The sequence below is a fragment of the Syngnathus acus genome, chromosome 10, assembly GCF_901709675.1.
Source record: "Syngnathus acus chromosome 10, fSynAcu1.2, whole genome shotgun sequence".
Classification (NCBI taxonomy): Eukaryota; Metazoa; Chordata; class Actinopteri; order Syngnathiformes; family Syngnathidae; genus Syngnathus; species Syngnathus acus.
The window spans coordinates 20,142,295-20,155,945 of NC_051095.1; the positions used below are offsets into that span (position 1 = coordinate 20,142,295).

At 41.2% G+C, this 13,651-nt stretch overlaps 1 protein-coding gene and 1 long non-coding RNA gene across 2 annotated transcripts; one reads left to right on the top strand and one right to left on the bottom strand.

Moving 5' to 3' along the window:
- Nucleotides 1-731: 731 nt before the first annotated feature.
- Nucleotides 732-3,904, top strand: LOC119128573. The gene is made up of 3 exons (XR_005099049.1): nt 732-967; nt 1,065-1,112; nt 3,695-3,904. It is a non-coding gene; the product is annotated as an uncharacterized LOC119128573 (long non-coding RNA).
- A 7,577-nt stretch (nt 3,905-11,481) lies between these two features.
- On the bottom strand, nt 11,482-12,890 carry mid1ip1l (MID1 interacting protein 1, like). Its single transcript, XM_037261068.1, has 2 exons — nt 12,741-12,890; nt 11,482-12,609 (listed from the first exon to the last, which is right to left on the bottom strand). The coding sequence occupies exon 2, from the start codon at nt 12,542-12,544 to the stop codon at nt 12,026-12,028; it is 519 nt and encodes a 172-aa protein (XP_037116963.1). The 5' UTR covers nt 12,545-12,609; nt 12,741-12,890; the 3' UTR covers nt 11,482-12,025.
- Nucleotides 12,891-13,651: the final 761 nt, after the last annotated feature.

Genomic DNA, 13,651 nt, shown 5'->3' on the forward strand with positions numbered 1-13,651 from the left:
ACCTCTCATCAAAAGTCAGCTCGGCTCAGCACACCCACGACCCTGAAAATGAGCGCAATTAAAAAAAGAGAAAGTAGAAATAATTAGAAGGGGAAACTTACGAAATTATTTATATGTTGTGACAAACAAAAATAAAATAAACTGCAATATATTATGTTTTGATTTAAAATGTTGAAAATGTTAGTTTATTTTTAAATCTGTTAAAACAATCAAGCTAAATGGTATTAATAGTTTTGATTACATCCAACAGAAATGATGTCAACTGGAACATTTTAAAATGTCTAACTTTATTTTTGAGCACTGATCAATACTCATATTTTTTAATTCCTTAATTGAAAAGAGAACAATTATTATTCTAGTCTTCGTCATGTAGTCTTATGGTGAGAAAAATAGATTAAATAAAAGACAAACAGAAACAAGGAAAAGCAGGTTGAAACTACATTACTTGAGCTCCTTCTAATAAAATACTGTAATCCTAAATGATTTGACTATCATAGGTGGATAACTGCAACAAATTGTGTTTTGCTTTATTTTGTCCACTAGAGTGAGCCAATATCAAAGCTTTTTCCACCACCTTCCCTTCTCGTGGCTAAAATGCATTTTGAGCCTCTAAATTCTTCACAGTGGTTACAATTACCACTACATAATTAAATGTATACACATAGGCAATCAAAAGGTAGTGTGACGAGTTCTAAGGAATGAAGGGATTTTTCTGTGCATTCGTACAATCTTGGCTATGCTTAAAAAAAAGGGGGGATGGTTGCATGCAGGCTGGATGTTGCATCATGTGAGATGTTGCAAATGAACTTTTTCTTGCCTGATGAGCAGCTGAGCCAGAAGAGGTTGAGCCACACTGATGAAATACACCACATGGATTGCCCGCTCTTCAACTTTTCTAAAGTGGTAAAGAGATTTTCAGTTTGACTGCACAACATGACATGCCAAGGTATTTTCATGTACTACTCAGGTGAGACATTGTTAAAAACGACATTTAAAGACTTATTGATCAATTCTGGAATGGGCAAGTACCGACACAAGGTATCATTATCGGCTTTATTTTAAAGGTATCGGGTACTCGTGGAGGCTGCCGATTCAAGCTACTAATACCCAAGGTAAATAAGAAAATCTGATTAAGTCATCCGAAGAAGTACTTGGTGCTGTCGCAGTTTAACACATCTGTGAGTTATCGGTATCAGATAGAAAAGTATTTTCTCACAATCTTTTGTCCTCATGTCAGATACGTACTCAAAAGAGTGAATACTGTGGTATGGAATATCCCTAGTATACAAGTGTGATTCACCTGCTGAGGCCATCAACTTGTCTTTTAATGCTTCAAGAAAAGGTTAGGAAGGTGATGACTTTGTAAGCACACTTTGACCTTTTGGTGTGAAACTGTGATGTTGAGATATTTAAGTGCACTGTACAGATGAGCCATGCCTATCTTGGCTCCATGAAACTCTTGAAACTGAACAAAGATGACATGGGAAAGGTATTTAATGTATGATTTGATACAAGGCTCAACATTTTAATCGATTTCTCTAAACAGAATTTGATGATTTCGGCATATTGAGAAAATGTTGCTAGTGAAAGGAAATTCAAAGCTTTCAAACACATACTTTTGGCAGCACTACTTATTTAGCCTCTCGGTGACAAAGTATGATGTTGAGATATTTCCGTGCATGGCACAGACGTGACATACCCACCCGTCTAGCCCCTTCACCGGGCCCCAATGTACAGTTGCATTTGAGCACACTGTAACAGCATGGACTTCCTCCCACACCCCTCCCCTCACACAAAAGGTTACAGGAGTTCAGACACATCTTTATCTTCTCGCATTGATAACACGCTGCCCGATTTGAAGTTTTTTTCTGTGTTTGTGTACACGGATGCTAGCTCTCATTTACTTTCCTAAGTTCGGTTCAAAAGATCAACTGTGTATGTGATTTTAACGGAGGTGTTTCGGTAGGGATCTACTCTACTTCTTTGAGCGATAAAGCGTCTCAGGGCGATTTGGATTGTGTCCTCGCGTCCATCCTGTAAGTTAAGACCCGATTACATCATACGAGGTCTGCGCCTCCTCCTTGCCGAGCCCCCGCCGGGCCTAGCTGCTCATTGGAGGCCTGCCTCGAGCCGGCAGCCACGTGATTGGCTTAATGTCTGCTCAAGACCTACTAACAGACTGACATAAAGAGGAGAGAGAGGCTGCTCTGTTGTTATGGCTTCCTCGTCCTTCTAGGTGCACACCAAGTGGAGGACAAAAGGTTGAGCATAGTGGACATACGTTGGAGGTCAAATGTCAAAGTTGACACTCGGGCTGGACCGACATGAATTTTTTCAGACCGATGCCAATATTTGAAAAAATAAAAAACTTATTACCAATTAAACGGACGATTGATTCTACGAATACATATTTCCAGTTTTTCTTTTATTCTCATTGGTGACTCACAGTCACCAACAAGCAAACTAGAACCTCTCTAGCAAACTTGGGATATGAGCGCCGTATGGTAGCGGTGTCATAAAAAAAGTGGCATAAAGCTGTTTCTTGCCAGTCAAACTGAACTTAAAATGAAGAAAATCACACATGTATTTTAAAAACCACATTGCTTAGCCTGCTAGCCTAGACTGCTAGTTTAAGGCTGATGCAGACACAAAACGTGCAGTAACATGTAGAAAAATAAGAACACCACTCAGTGATAGACTGTGTCCTTTATCCTATGCAAAAAAAAAGACATTAAAAATGTTTTTGGGTGGCTGAACTTGTAACAAAAGGTCAATTCAATTCACTTCGAACGGGAAAGATGATATGAGATAAGAGTGATTTGAGTTATACGTGCGGTCTAGCTACTCATATCTCAAGGCACCACAATATAGTGATGCAATCAATGCTCTCTGCTTGTGTGTGTGTGTGCGCGCGTGCGTGCGTGCGTGTGCGTGTTCCTGTGCGCGGAGTTCACAAGGGACATCTGTTCACGGCAATGAGATTGCCTTATGTAACAGCCTGCTCTGGGGAAAAAAAAAAAGAAAACGAAAAAAGAAACAGGGGTGGTTTAGTTCCCTTGGCCAGATACATTCTATTTTCCCTTCTTAAGCTGAGCCTCTGAGCGGAATGTTAAGTTAGTGTTAACAAAACCTTGAATGTAAAAAAAAACAAAAAAAAAAAAAACGTGGGTTTTATTGAAAGCATTCTTAACTTGCTTTGCAAAGAGCTCTCTTGAGTCCTTCCATTCACGTTTGCTCTTTGGCAACGTCAGCACGCACTAACGAATCAAACATGTCAGCCTCACGATTAATGCCTTGAGTTTGTGCAATGTCAGCGCATCAAATGGTGTGGAATCTCTCACCATTTTTGACGCCTGATGTTCACGCCTTTAAATAAATCCCCTGGCACACACAAGACACCCAGTGAGGTGGTGTCATGTCTTGTTGTGCTCCCTGTTACAAGAAGGCGCCTTGACCTTGTACAAACAACACAATTAACACAGTTGGTGCACAGTTGGAATCAAGCCTGAATGGACTATAATGGAAATACGAAGGATTTGTTCCAGGGTCAAATTGTCATCATCATAAAACATTCATTGACAACTAGTTACATCTTAATGTTAATAATAGATCCTGGTCAATATATCGTTTTTTAGGCTGTTATTCATTCATTCGTTCATTCATTCATTCATTCATTTAATCGTTTCCTGTTGAGGAGCTGAGCCAGAAGAAGTTGAGACACACTGATGAAACACACCACATGGATCGCCCGCTCTTCAATTTTTCAGATGTGGAAAACGTATTGATCAGTTTGATTGCAAAATTTTACATGCCAAGGTATGTTTGTGTACTCGGTACATCTTGGACTGGTCACCAGCCAATGGCAGATTACATAACAAAATATTGTTTCATGATTTCATCTGTGAGTTACGAATGCTGGTTTCCTCATATTGGAAAAATGACAGCAGCTATCAGCCTGTCAGCTTCCTGTCCTTTTTTGTCTTTGTGTTACTGATTGGATTGAGTCTACACAATGTGCAGCTGGTTTATACTCAGTCAATTACGCAATGTGTTTTTTTCTGGAAGATTGAAAGCAGAGTTTTGATTTTCCTATTATTTCCACACAATGTCTGGAGGAAATTGTGTGCTGCTGAAATGTTACACCAGGGGAGGACGGGCAGCTCTGCTGGACTATCCACGATCGAAGCACTGGCAGCAATTTGCAACCTAAATTGTTATATCTGTTTCATGAAATAGTGTTCAATTATTCCCACTATTTCATGTACTTGGTGCATCCTGACTGGTCACCAGCCAATGGCAGATTACATAACAAAATACGTATTGTTTATTGATTGTTGTTTTAACTCATATGTTGAGTTTTGATTAAATACGAGGTAAATCAATGAATAATCTGATTGTCATTCCAATTTCACTTAAGAAATAATATTTCTTACATGATTGCTCAGCTCACCCAATTTTTGCACATTTTGTTTTCCACTCAATGTGAACTTCTCAGTTTAAAGCCAACATTTGGCTACAAGCAGAAAAGTCAAAATGGGTGGGGTTTGTTCAACAAGTCCTTGGACAAAACAGGCCTTGCCATTCATCCACATGCCCACACGCATACACGCTCGTACACACACACACACACACACACACACAAAGCCGTGCTATTGTTTCCTTGTTGTTGCTGCAGATTAGATTAAAGTGTGCAGCTGCCATGGAGAGGAGACCATTGTCCTGTGGTAAACTTTGTGATGTTGCTCATAAATGTCTGACAACACGTGATCACTGTGAAAGAAGCGCACGCTGGAACAGAATCCAAACTGAACGTGTTCATGCGTGCTTTCCAAAGCCTCCTCACCCGTCTAGCATGTACGCCACACCCAACATTACATAACCATGTACAATTTTTACTTCCGATGTCCTGAATGCAATTTACAGAACCCAGGAATATGAACCTCGGAGAATGAGATGATACTCTTGTTTTTTTTTTCCTCGAATGCTAAACTGATGGTAACAACCAATGCATACAGGCTAAAAGGCTGCCTTGTCTTCCCACCGCAATGCTGGATAGTAGACCGTTAATAGCCCACACAGATCCATCCAAACAAAAACACATACCAGCCACACCAACATTATGTCAAAATAGGAGCGAGAGAGATGGTGCAGTTGGGATTCGCCGGGATGGAGGAGAACACAGTGTTCCAGCATTCTCCAGCTGCTGTGAGACTCATATGTATGTCATTCTCAGCACAGTAAAGACTAATAGAAACCAGCCAGTTTAGCAGCGGCAAGAAAAAGTACTTGGACCCTTTTATTTTTTGCAATTTAATGTTTGGGATTATCAAACAAATGTGAATATCGGTTATTAAATGATTTGAATTATGTGAGAAAAAAAAAAGTACTTGCCCCCTTGGTAAATCGTGAATTCTCCATGCCTAATCACATTTTTTTAATCACAATTTTCCATGCCTAATCACATTTTCTGTGACCGCACCCAAGCCTGAGAACCCGCCTGTGAAGTTGGATCTTCAAAAGCTGCAACAAAATGTCATGATCCAAGGAAATTCAAGAACAGATGACAAAGTAAGTGTCACGTATTGTCACGGAACGGATGGAGCAGGGCGACCAAGTGCAGCTTGGACCAGGGTTCATTGGAGAAGACAAACCAACAGACTTCGCAAACAGACATGACTCAAGAAAACAACAAGAGGACTAACCGACAAGGACGTGAAACAAAGGTGTGACGACATGACGACAACGACACAACAATGATCCGACGGGGCGTGAGGGGCAGACAGGACTTATATACACGACAGGTAACAAGAGGCAGGTGAGAATAATCAAACTATATATATATATATATATATATGAAATATCATGGGCACACAGGAGGGGAGGGGCGAGCACATAGCACATAGGCACACGGACAGAAACCAAGACAATATGCACATAAAACAAATGGGGACGAGATGTGACACGTATCAATCGGGAAAGGTTTACAAAGCAAATGGAGAAAGTATGGAACAGTATATCCAGCCTCAATCACAACAACAACTCATCGAGGAGGTCACAAAAACTGCTGACCTATTTTGCCTCGGTTAAGGGTCATGACTCAATAATAAGGATGAACAAATGTGGCAGATGTCCAAATTCTACATGAATAACTCCATAAATGTAAACACTGGAAAGTGGCGACACAGAGCTCAGTTTATGTTAAAAAAAAAAAAACATCGCAGCAAAATCCTAAAATACAGAAAACAAGATTTTCTGATACTGTTTATGGATGTCATTAGATTGTACTTCTAATAAAGTCAAGCGATTCATTCGTCGTTTGGCGCATTGGAATCGAACCTCTCATATTTGAGTGTCAGATAAATTGTTTGAGAAGTGTCTGGAGTGACAAACAGCAACGTTAACGACATCAGTGCCGGTCTTCGTTATGTCTGCAGCACAAGGCGGCGTATTGTGAGGCCCGGCCGGGCGTGCACAATGACGCGTTCTTCCTCCATGCTATGAGACCATTTGGGTTGAACCATGCTACTGGCATGCACTGTACTTATTACTTAACACTGGACTGCGAGCTACCTTTGGAATAACTGCTGCACATGCTTTTATATTAAAACACACAGTCGGGTATTGTTTACTCAAGGAGCTGGTTACCAGAGTAACTGGCCAGGGCTGATAAATACAACGAGATAGTGTGCCCGCAATGTAAACCTGACTGCTCCAAAGGTATTGATTACTAGTCACACCTGCAGCAGGTTGACCTGACTTGACTCATAAAGTCATCATGTCTGCCTCATTCCAGGCCAGTCCAAAGCCCATCACGTGGACACAGTAAGGTTTGACAGTGGCTGTTTTGCTTTTGGGGTTAAACAAGTACATCAGTGACACAGAAATCAATGGACCAGCATATTTCACTGCCCTGATTCCTAACTGTCAGTTCCATGGGCCTACTGGAATTTTTTAAGACTAGTGGCAACTGGTGAGGCTCAGCGTTTTTCTCACCCACCACTCACATATTTTGGACCAAGCCGTCTTGAAGTCTATGAAGACTGTGTTGCTCTGTTTGACGGACCTCCCATTGCTCCACAAAGAGTATGGACTTCTCAAAAAATCCTCTGTAAATTGACCAATTAGAGAACAAGATGCGAAAACAACCTCCACTAAAGGGGCAAGAGGTGGAGTGCCCCACCAGAGCCAGCTCTTTCTGATACAGGAGGTGTTTAGATTACAATGAAGTGCTGTTTCTTGAGCAACGATACAACCCCAAGTTACAACGCGCTGTAGTCTATCACTAGCTAGCTAGCTAGCTAGAACCGTGGTAAGTACATAATACTGTATTGGCCCGAATATAAGACGACCCCGATTATAAGACGACCCCCTCTTTTTCAAGACTCAAGTTTGAAAAAAGCCTTTGTCTAGACCCGAATGTAAGACACCCCCCCTTTTTCAGTTTTATTTCAATGAAAAAAACCTCGTCTTATATTCGGGCCAATACGGTATATTCATATTGTCGCTGTCAGGCATAAAAACATAATCACACCCTATAGATTGAAAGGATGGGTGTTTTTTAGGCAATAACAACTGAAAATAAATAGATTAGATACGCTTGAGTAAGCTTGTTTTGTGGAAAATGAATGTCTGTCCATTTTCTATGCAGTCTTTGGAGAAAGGGCAGGGAAGACATTGGACCAGTTTGGTGTCTATTGCTCGACTCTCCCAGTCCTTTCTCTGCTTAGAGTGGCAAGCAACTTGAGTGTGACTGGTGTGTGCTAATTTTTTACTGGGCCACGCATTTAACCCAAAGACATTGCGACAGAGCCATTGCAATATCCACAGAGAGCGAGCTGCAGATGTGAGGAAACATGTCTCAGTTTCCGGCGACTTCACACTGCTGCTGCTGCCGTGGTGCCGACTGACTGCTAATGTTTGCCCTCTGGTTTCTCAAGACATGAGCTTGGGAGCCTCGTGCACAGACAATTGGTGTCACGCTACTTGGAGGGCTGTTTTGTCTGGGCATGCAAGGGGGTTTATGAGGCATGTTGTTTTTATTCACCAAAGATTTGGTGTGGCTGCAACAACAGGAAAAGAACCTCAAACACGATTTACCAAACTTAGCGACTCAAACGGGCCTCCGATATTTTAATGACTGAATGTTATGTCACTGATCATCAAGCAAGCACACAACTTCTTAGCAAAGGAGTTTTTAATCGATGTTTATCGTAATAAATTTATGTCTCAATGCTTTATGTAATTGTGAGAATCAGTACGGTCAACATCATTACGTTATTATTTTTGTATCTGGTTCAATGATTACTAAATTATCCAGCGTTTTTCTAAAGTTAGGATTGACGCCAGCCCACCTTTGACCTTAAGGAGAACAAGTGCGATGGACAAATGGCCAGATTGAGCCTCTTGTTCATAAGGAAACTGCCCTTACACCTGTCTATGGACCCCGTGGAGGCTATTTTGTGTGTTTTGGGGTGTTCTCCTGTATTGAGGGGTGCTGGTTGGCCGCTGTTACTTTTTTTCCTTTGTCTTTTAGCTTTGTTTTGCTTGGATGGCCTTTATCTTGTGCACTTTCTGGCTTTCTTTGTGGCGCCGTTGTGTGGCAGCCTTATGAGAGCCAATTGAGTTGCGCTCATGCCATCTGTGTGTCTTTGTATACCCACTCTGTGGTATGGGTACTGCTGGGGCCTGAATTTCCCCACCCCTGGGGATCAATAATCAATCAATCAATCAATCAATCAATCAATCAATCAATCAATCAAAAGGTATTTTGTAACTTTGGCGCCAGGGTTTGATGAATGTAAATGCTTAATTTAATAAAGTAGGAAATAGCCAAATTTGTGTTTTGGTTGTTTATTTTAGTTGAGGATACTGCTTTAAAATATAACTGAAACTCAAATAGTAAATGTACCAGAATTGTTCAGATGCTTGTTGCTATTGCTCTGCACCAAAAGAAATATTAGTAGCTACATATTCAACTTAGGTCTTCGAAAGACAAATTTGAGGTTATTGACTGACTTTTTAATGAATTCATCCTTTTTACAACTGCTTCCCTGTATTAAATATAAACCGCATCCACGAATGCTGCCTTCCACTCATAATGCAAAATTTGCTTTGATGAATAACTGTTGTGGCGTTTGTTCAACAGCTTTGTAGCTTTGACATCAAAGATTTGGTGGATTTACTATAGTTGTAGCTGTTGAACGGAAAATTGGGGGAAAGGCTGCTTTACAAAAAAATGTAAATCAGAATTGCTCAGGTTCTGCATTTTGTTTTGAGGCTCAATTCTTACAGATCAAACGGGAATCAATCCACCCCGACTTTTTGAATAACAAACTCATTGTAATTGCTTCGCTGTATTCAAATTATAATATGAACTAGAAAAACAGCACTGTGTGGTGGGATGTTGCCTCCCTGTCTTGAATGCAAAGTTGTCTTGTTATTTTCTTATGTCTGTCATACAGTAACTCTATTTTGTACATTTGCTGTGAAATGTTGGTGGATTTAATGTTAACCTAGATTACAATTGTGAAAGAATACAAAAGCCCATCTCTATTCTGGTGCAGTTGGGCCAGCTGTCCCGAGTCTGGTTGACCCAGTTAACTTGAACAAGGTGGCTTGAGTGGCGCCGCCATTTTGCCTGGCTGTGCACACCAGAAAGACGAAGTGCTAAGAGGACTGCAATAATGCTAGGCCGCTCCAAAAGGCCGCAGATGTGTTCGTCCTGACTTCCTGCATGCCCTTCATCAGACGGCCGTCATTGTCGCCCTTTCGGAGGGGAAAAGCAGCCCCGTGTGAGCCGATTGGCCGGCTGTGGCAAAGCTGTTGCTAAGGCACTTTGAGCACCATACTTTCTATTTTACCAATCAAACCTGTCATGTTTCATTGTTGAATTTGTATCGATGGTGACAAAGGGCTAGACATTTGTTATTCAAAAAACAATGTCAGGCTGCCTTCAAGACCTATTAAAGGTCATGTTTATCCCTCCACATGCACAGCATTTATAAACCAATTTATTGCAGCTCCAAAATAAAGCCTTATCAGCGCTGATGTGTGGAGGCATTTCGTCTTTATGACAGTGCAGATTATTTGATCAAGGCGGGGAAAGATCTCAAAGATACATATTTGACCTGAAGCTTTGAAAGTTCTATTTGATTAAAAGAATAACCCTAGGACACAGTACAAACAAGAATACATCAAAGTCATACAAGGAAATATGCTCACTCAGCATAACATTGGTTACAACTGTAAACATTAATCTTGTTAAATTTGTCAGAAACAACAGTAATGTGGCAAAAATGCCGGTTATCGCTGCCCGAAATATTTAGTGTTATGTCTGAAAAAAATCTGACAATTCATTCGTATTTTTAAAAACTAATTCAGGTTATAACTTTTTGGGTCGTATTTTAATAACAGAGTTGTACGTTTTGTATGTAGTATAGTGAAAAGCACTGCTTTGTTCTTTCGACTTGGATGACTCATTGTGGTTAGAACCATGAATTTGGCTTTTTTTCAACAATCCAGAGGAAGAATGTTTGGCCATCAGTTTGTGTTGCCCAAGCTCAAGTTTACCTTAGGTTATGCAGCAGCGCAATGATCCATAACACACTAGCAAGTCAACATTTGAATTGCTTAAAAAGGCCGCTCATGCTTGAAAACCTGTTACCTTAATTAAATTCTGCAAATAGTGGGCCAACATATTTCAACCGAGATGTGACCCATTGCGTCATTCCCTATAGAAGATATTTCAGTGCTGCTTAGAGTAGAGATTATTTGATTAAAGGGCGTTGTAGTTTTTCCATTCATTTTTTTAGGTAAAAGATCAGTTTGTATTGTCTGATCTTTAAGCATTAAATTGGGGAATAAATGCAAATCAAATAAAAGGTAAAGTGACTGGCTTTGAATTTGAGTCAGGTGTACCTAATGTAGAGTCCAAGATGCTTCTTCACTTCTAAGACAAGCCAAGTCGTGTTAAGTCAGTATGCTAAATTAAGAGGCATCTTTCCTGTCCTGTAATCCTCTAATTTCCCCAATGAGCGCCACACAAAGCTGCTATACCTACCCCACATACAGTTTGAAAGCACTTTACATAACTTAATAGTCAAATGCAGTTAGAGGCGCAAACTTTTACACCAGCACTACTTTGCAAAAGAAAATACTTTACAGTCTCTTATGGCTAACATGAAATTCAGTACTATTGAGCCTTATATCTTATCTAAACATTTGGTACTTTTAAAGTGCTTTCGTTTATTTAAAAAAATTGTAAGCCATTAACATTATGCAGTTCGAACATTAACTGTGAAAAAATAGTTTAAAACATTTGATTGAAAGATACAGTACATAAAAAAATATGAATGTTATAAAATAAGTTCCAAGTTCAATTACTACGACTGAATTAAAACAAGTGTACTGAATAAAAAAAAAGCCACTTTTGTAGCTATAAACACATTTTGTGAACCACCACTACAAAGAAGAAAAGAAGTCAAGGGTTCCAATTTATTTATTAGCACAATATAAAAATAATTTCAGGACAATAAGATGAGCCGCTAAGACCTTGAAACCACTGAGCAGTTACACTACGGGCAAATGACGGGGTCAAAATAGTCAAGGCACGCAGTTACAATCACACCGAAGTGAAGAGAGCCCTTAAAGCTCGGCCTTTAAATTAAAAAAAAAAAAAAAAAAAAAAGGAGGGACGAATAACCAGCATTCAACTTCTCCTACAGTCAAACATTTTATTCATACACGCACGCACGCACACAAAGAAAATGGTGAAATGTGCAGTAGAAATTAAGCAGAACTGCTGTGCTTCATCAGGACAATTAAACCTCCACCAAGCACTGAACATTGGGAGTCCTGCTCAGGCAGGACGGCAACGTGCAGCAGGCCTCACCGGTTTATGTCGGGAGGGGAGGAAACGGGGAGGACGTAGAGTGCTGACAGCCCCGCTCAGTTGCCAAGAGAATTCCCGTGACACATCCCATCACGTCAAGCAGTCCCGAGGGAGAGGAGGAAGAATAAAGGCTTTCTATCTCATGAAGTTTCCGCCTCCGATCTCTCGCTTGTATCTGTTGGTGAGGTGATCTGCCTGCATGGTGAGCTTGGACAAAACCCCAAAGAGTCCACGCAGATGAAAGTGAAACTGGCGCTCCAAGTCGGCATTGTCGTCCACGGGCAGCGCCCCTTTGATGGGTTTCTGCTGCTGCTCCTGCTTGACGGCCATCTCCAGGAAACTGGAGCCGCTGCTCAACTCCCGCTTGAGCGGACCCCACTCCATGTCGTTCTTGATGGACTTGAGGAGCAGGTAGTGCTCGTACATGTCCCTCTGCTGTTTGCTGGGACACTGCACCTCCTCGTCGTCTTGGTGGTTATTGTAATTATTGTTGGCTTCCGTCTGGCTCACAGCCTGCTCCTCCAGGGGCATGTCACGCAGCAGGCTCGGCACCATGATGGTCTCGTCCATGTTGTTGGCCGCCGCGATGAAGCGGTGCATGACGTTAATGAGGGAGTGCTTGTTGGTGGCTGAATCGCTGCTGAGCTGCATCATGGCTGAAGGCTTGGTTAGGTTACAGTGATGTGGTGTGGCTGGCAGGTGGCGTTTTAAGGCGCGAGCTGCAATCAGACATTCGATGTACGTATTACTTTCAAACGATCATGCTTTTAATCCCGTTCAATGTGCAGCATGACCTTGACTTCCTGTATCGAACTAGTATGAATGATTCAACCCGGAAAATATGACTTACCTGAATTTGGAGCCTGCGTGATGAAGTGCTTGTGTGTGGGGGTAAGAAAATAATCTTGTCTGATTTTTCGGATGAGCTCCGGTGTCCACCTGCCTTGAAGGAAACGTAAGTATTTCCTCGTCTGACTAACGCTGAATTCCGTTTATATACCTCACAGCCGACGGGTTGCAGTGCGGAAAGCCAAATCCTGCCCATCCGTCTGTTTCCGGCAAGCCCATTGGCTGGGGAGCCGGATAAGGGCGGGCCAGGAGAGCGTATGATCCAGTTTGAGCCAATCGTGAGTCAGCAGATGCGGGTCAATCAAAATGTCTTTGTTGCGCGCAATTAATCGTCAGCACCTTTGAACATCGAACGCTTTGACACCGGCACATATGCATTTTTCCTCCCCAGTTGTTATTTTGATTATTCAGACTATGGAACAAAACGCCTCTTTGTCACACAGGATGATTGTTGCCCATAATCGCTTCAAATGTTACGTCTCACGGCTTTGTAGGCCTCTAGCGCCACCTGGTGTTTTGCTGATCGTTTTCAAAGCTAAGTCCCGTTTAAATTCAATTGACATTTTTGAAATTACTCGATCTTAATCACAAAATACGAGGCGTGTCGTGGTGTCTGTTCTCAGACAGAACAGTGCAGTACAGTTGAATGTATTTAGGGATTTTTAAACGTGGCGTCATTAAAAGCTAAACTCTTTCAAAGTGACTGATGCTACTAACTACTACCAATACATTAGATTAGATTGAGCTCCATAGTAAATTATGTATTTAAAACAAACAGACACTTTCGTCTCTACATAGATAATATTGCTCGCATTTGAATTGGAACCCTTTGGAACCTCATGTTTTGGACCGCGAGTTGAGTTATATATATATACGTATATTTTCTCCATGTATTTATTTGCAGATTAATTA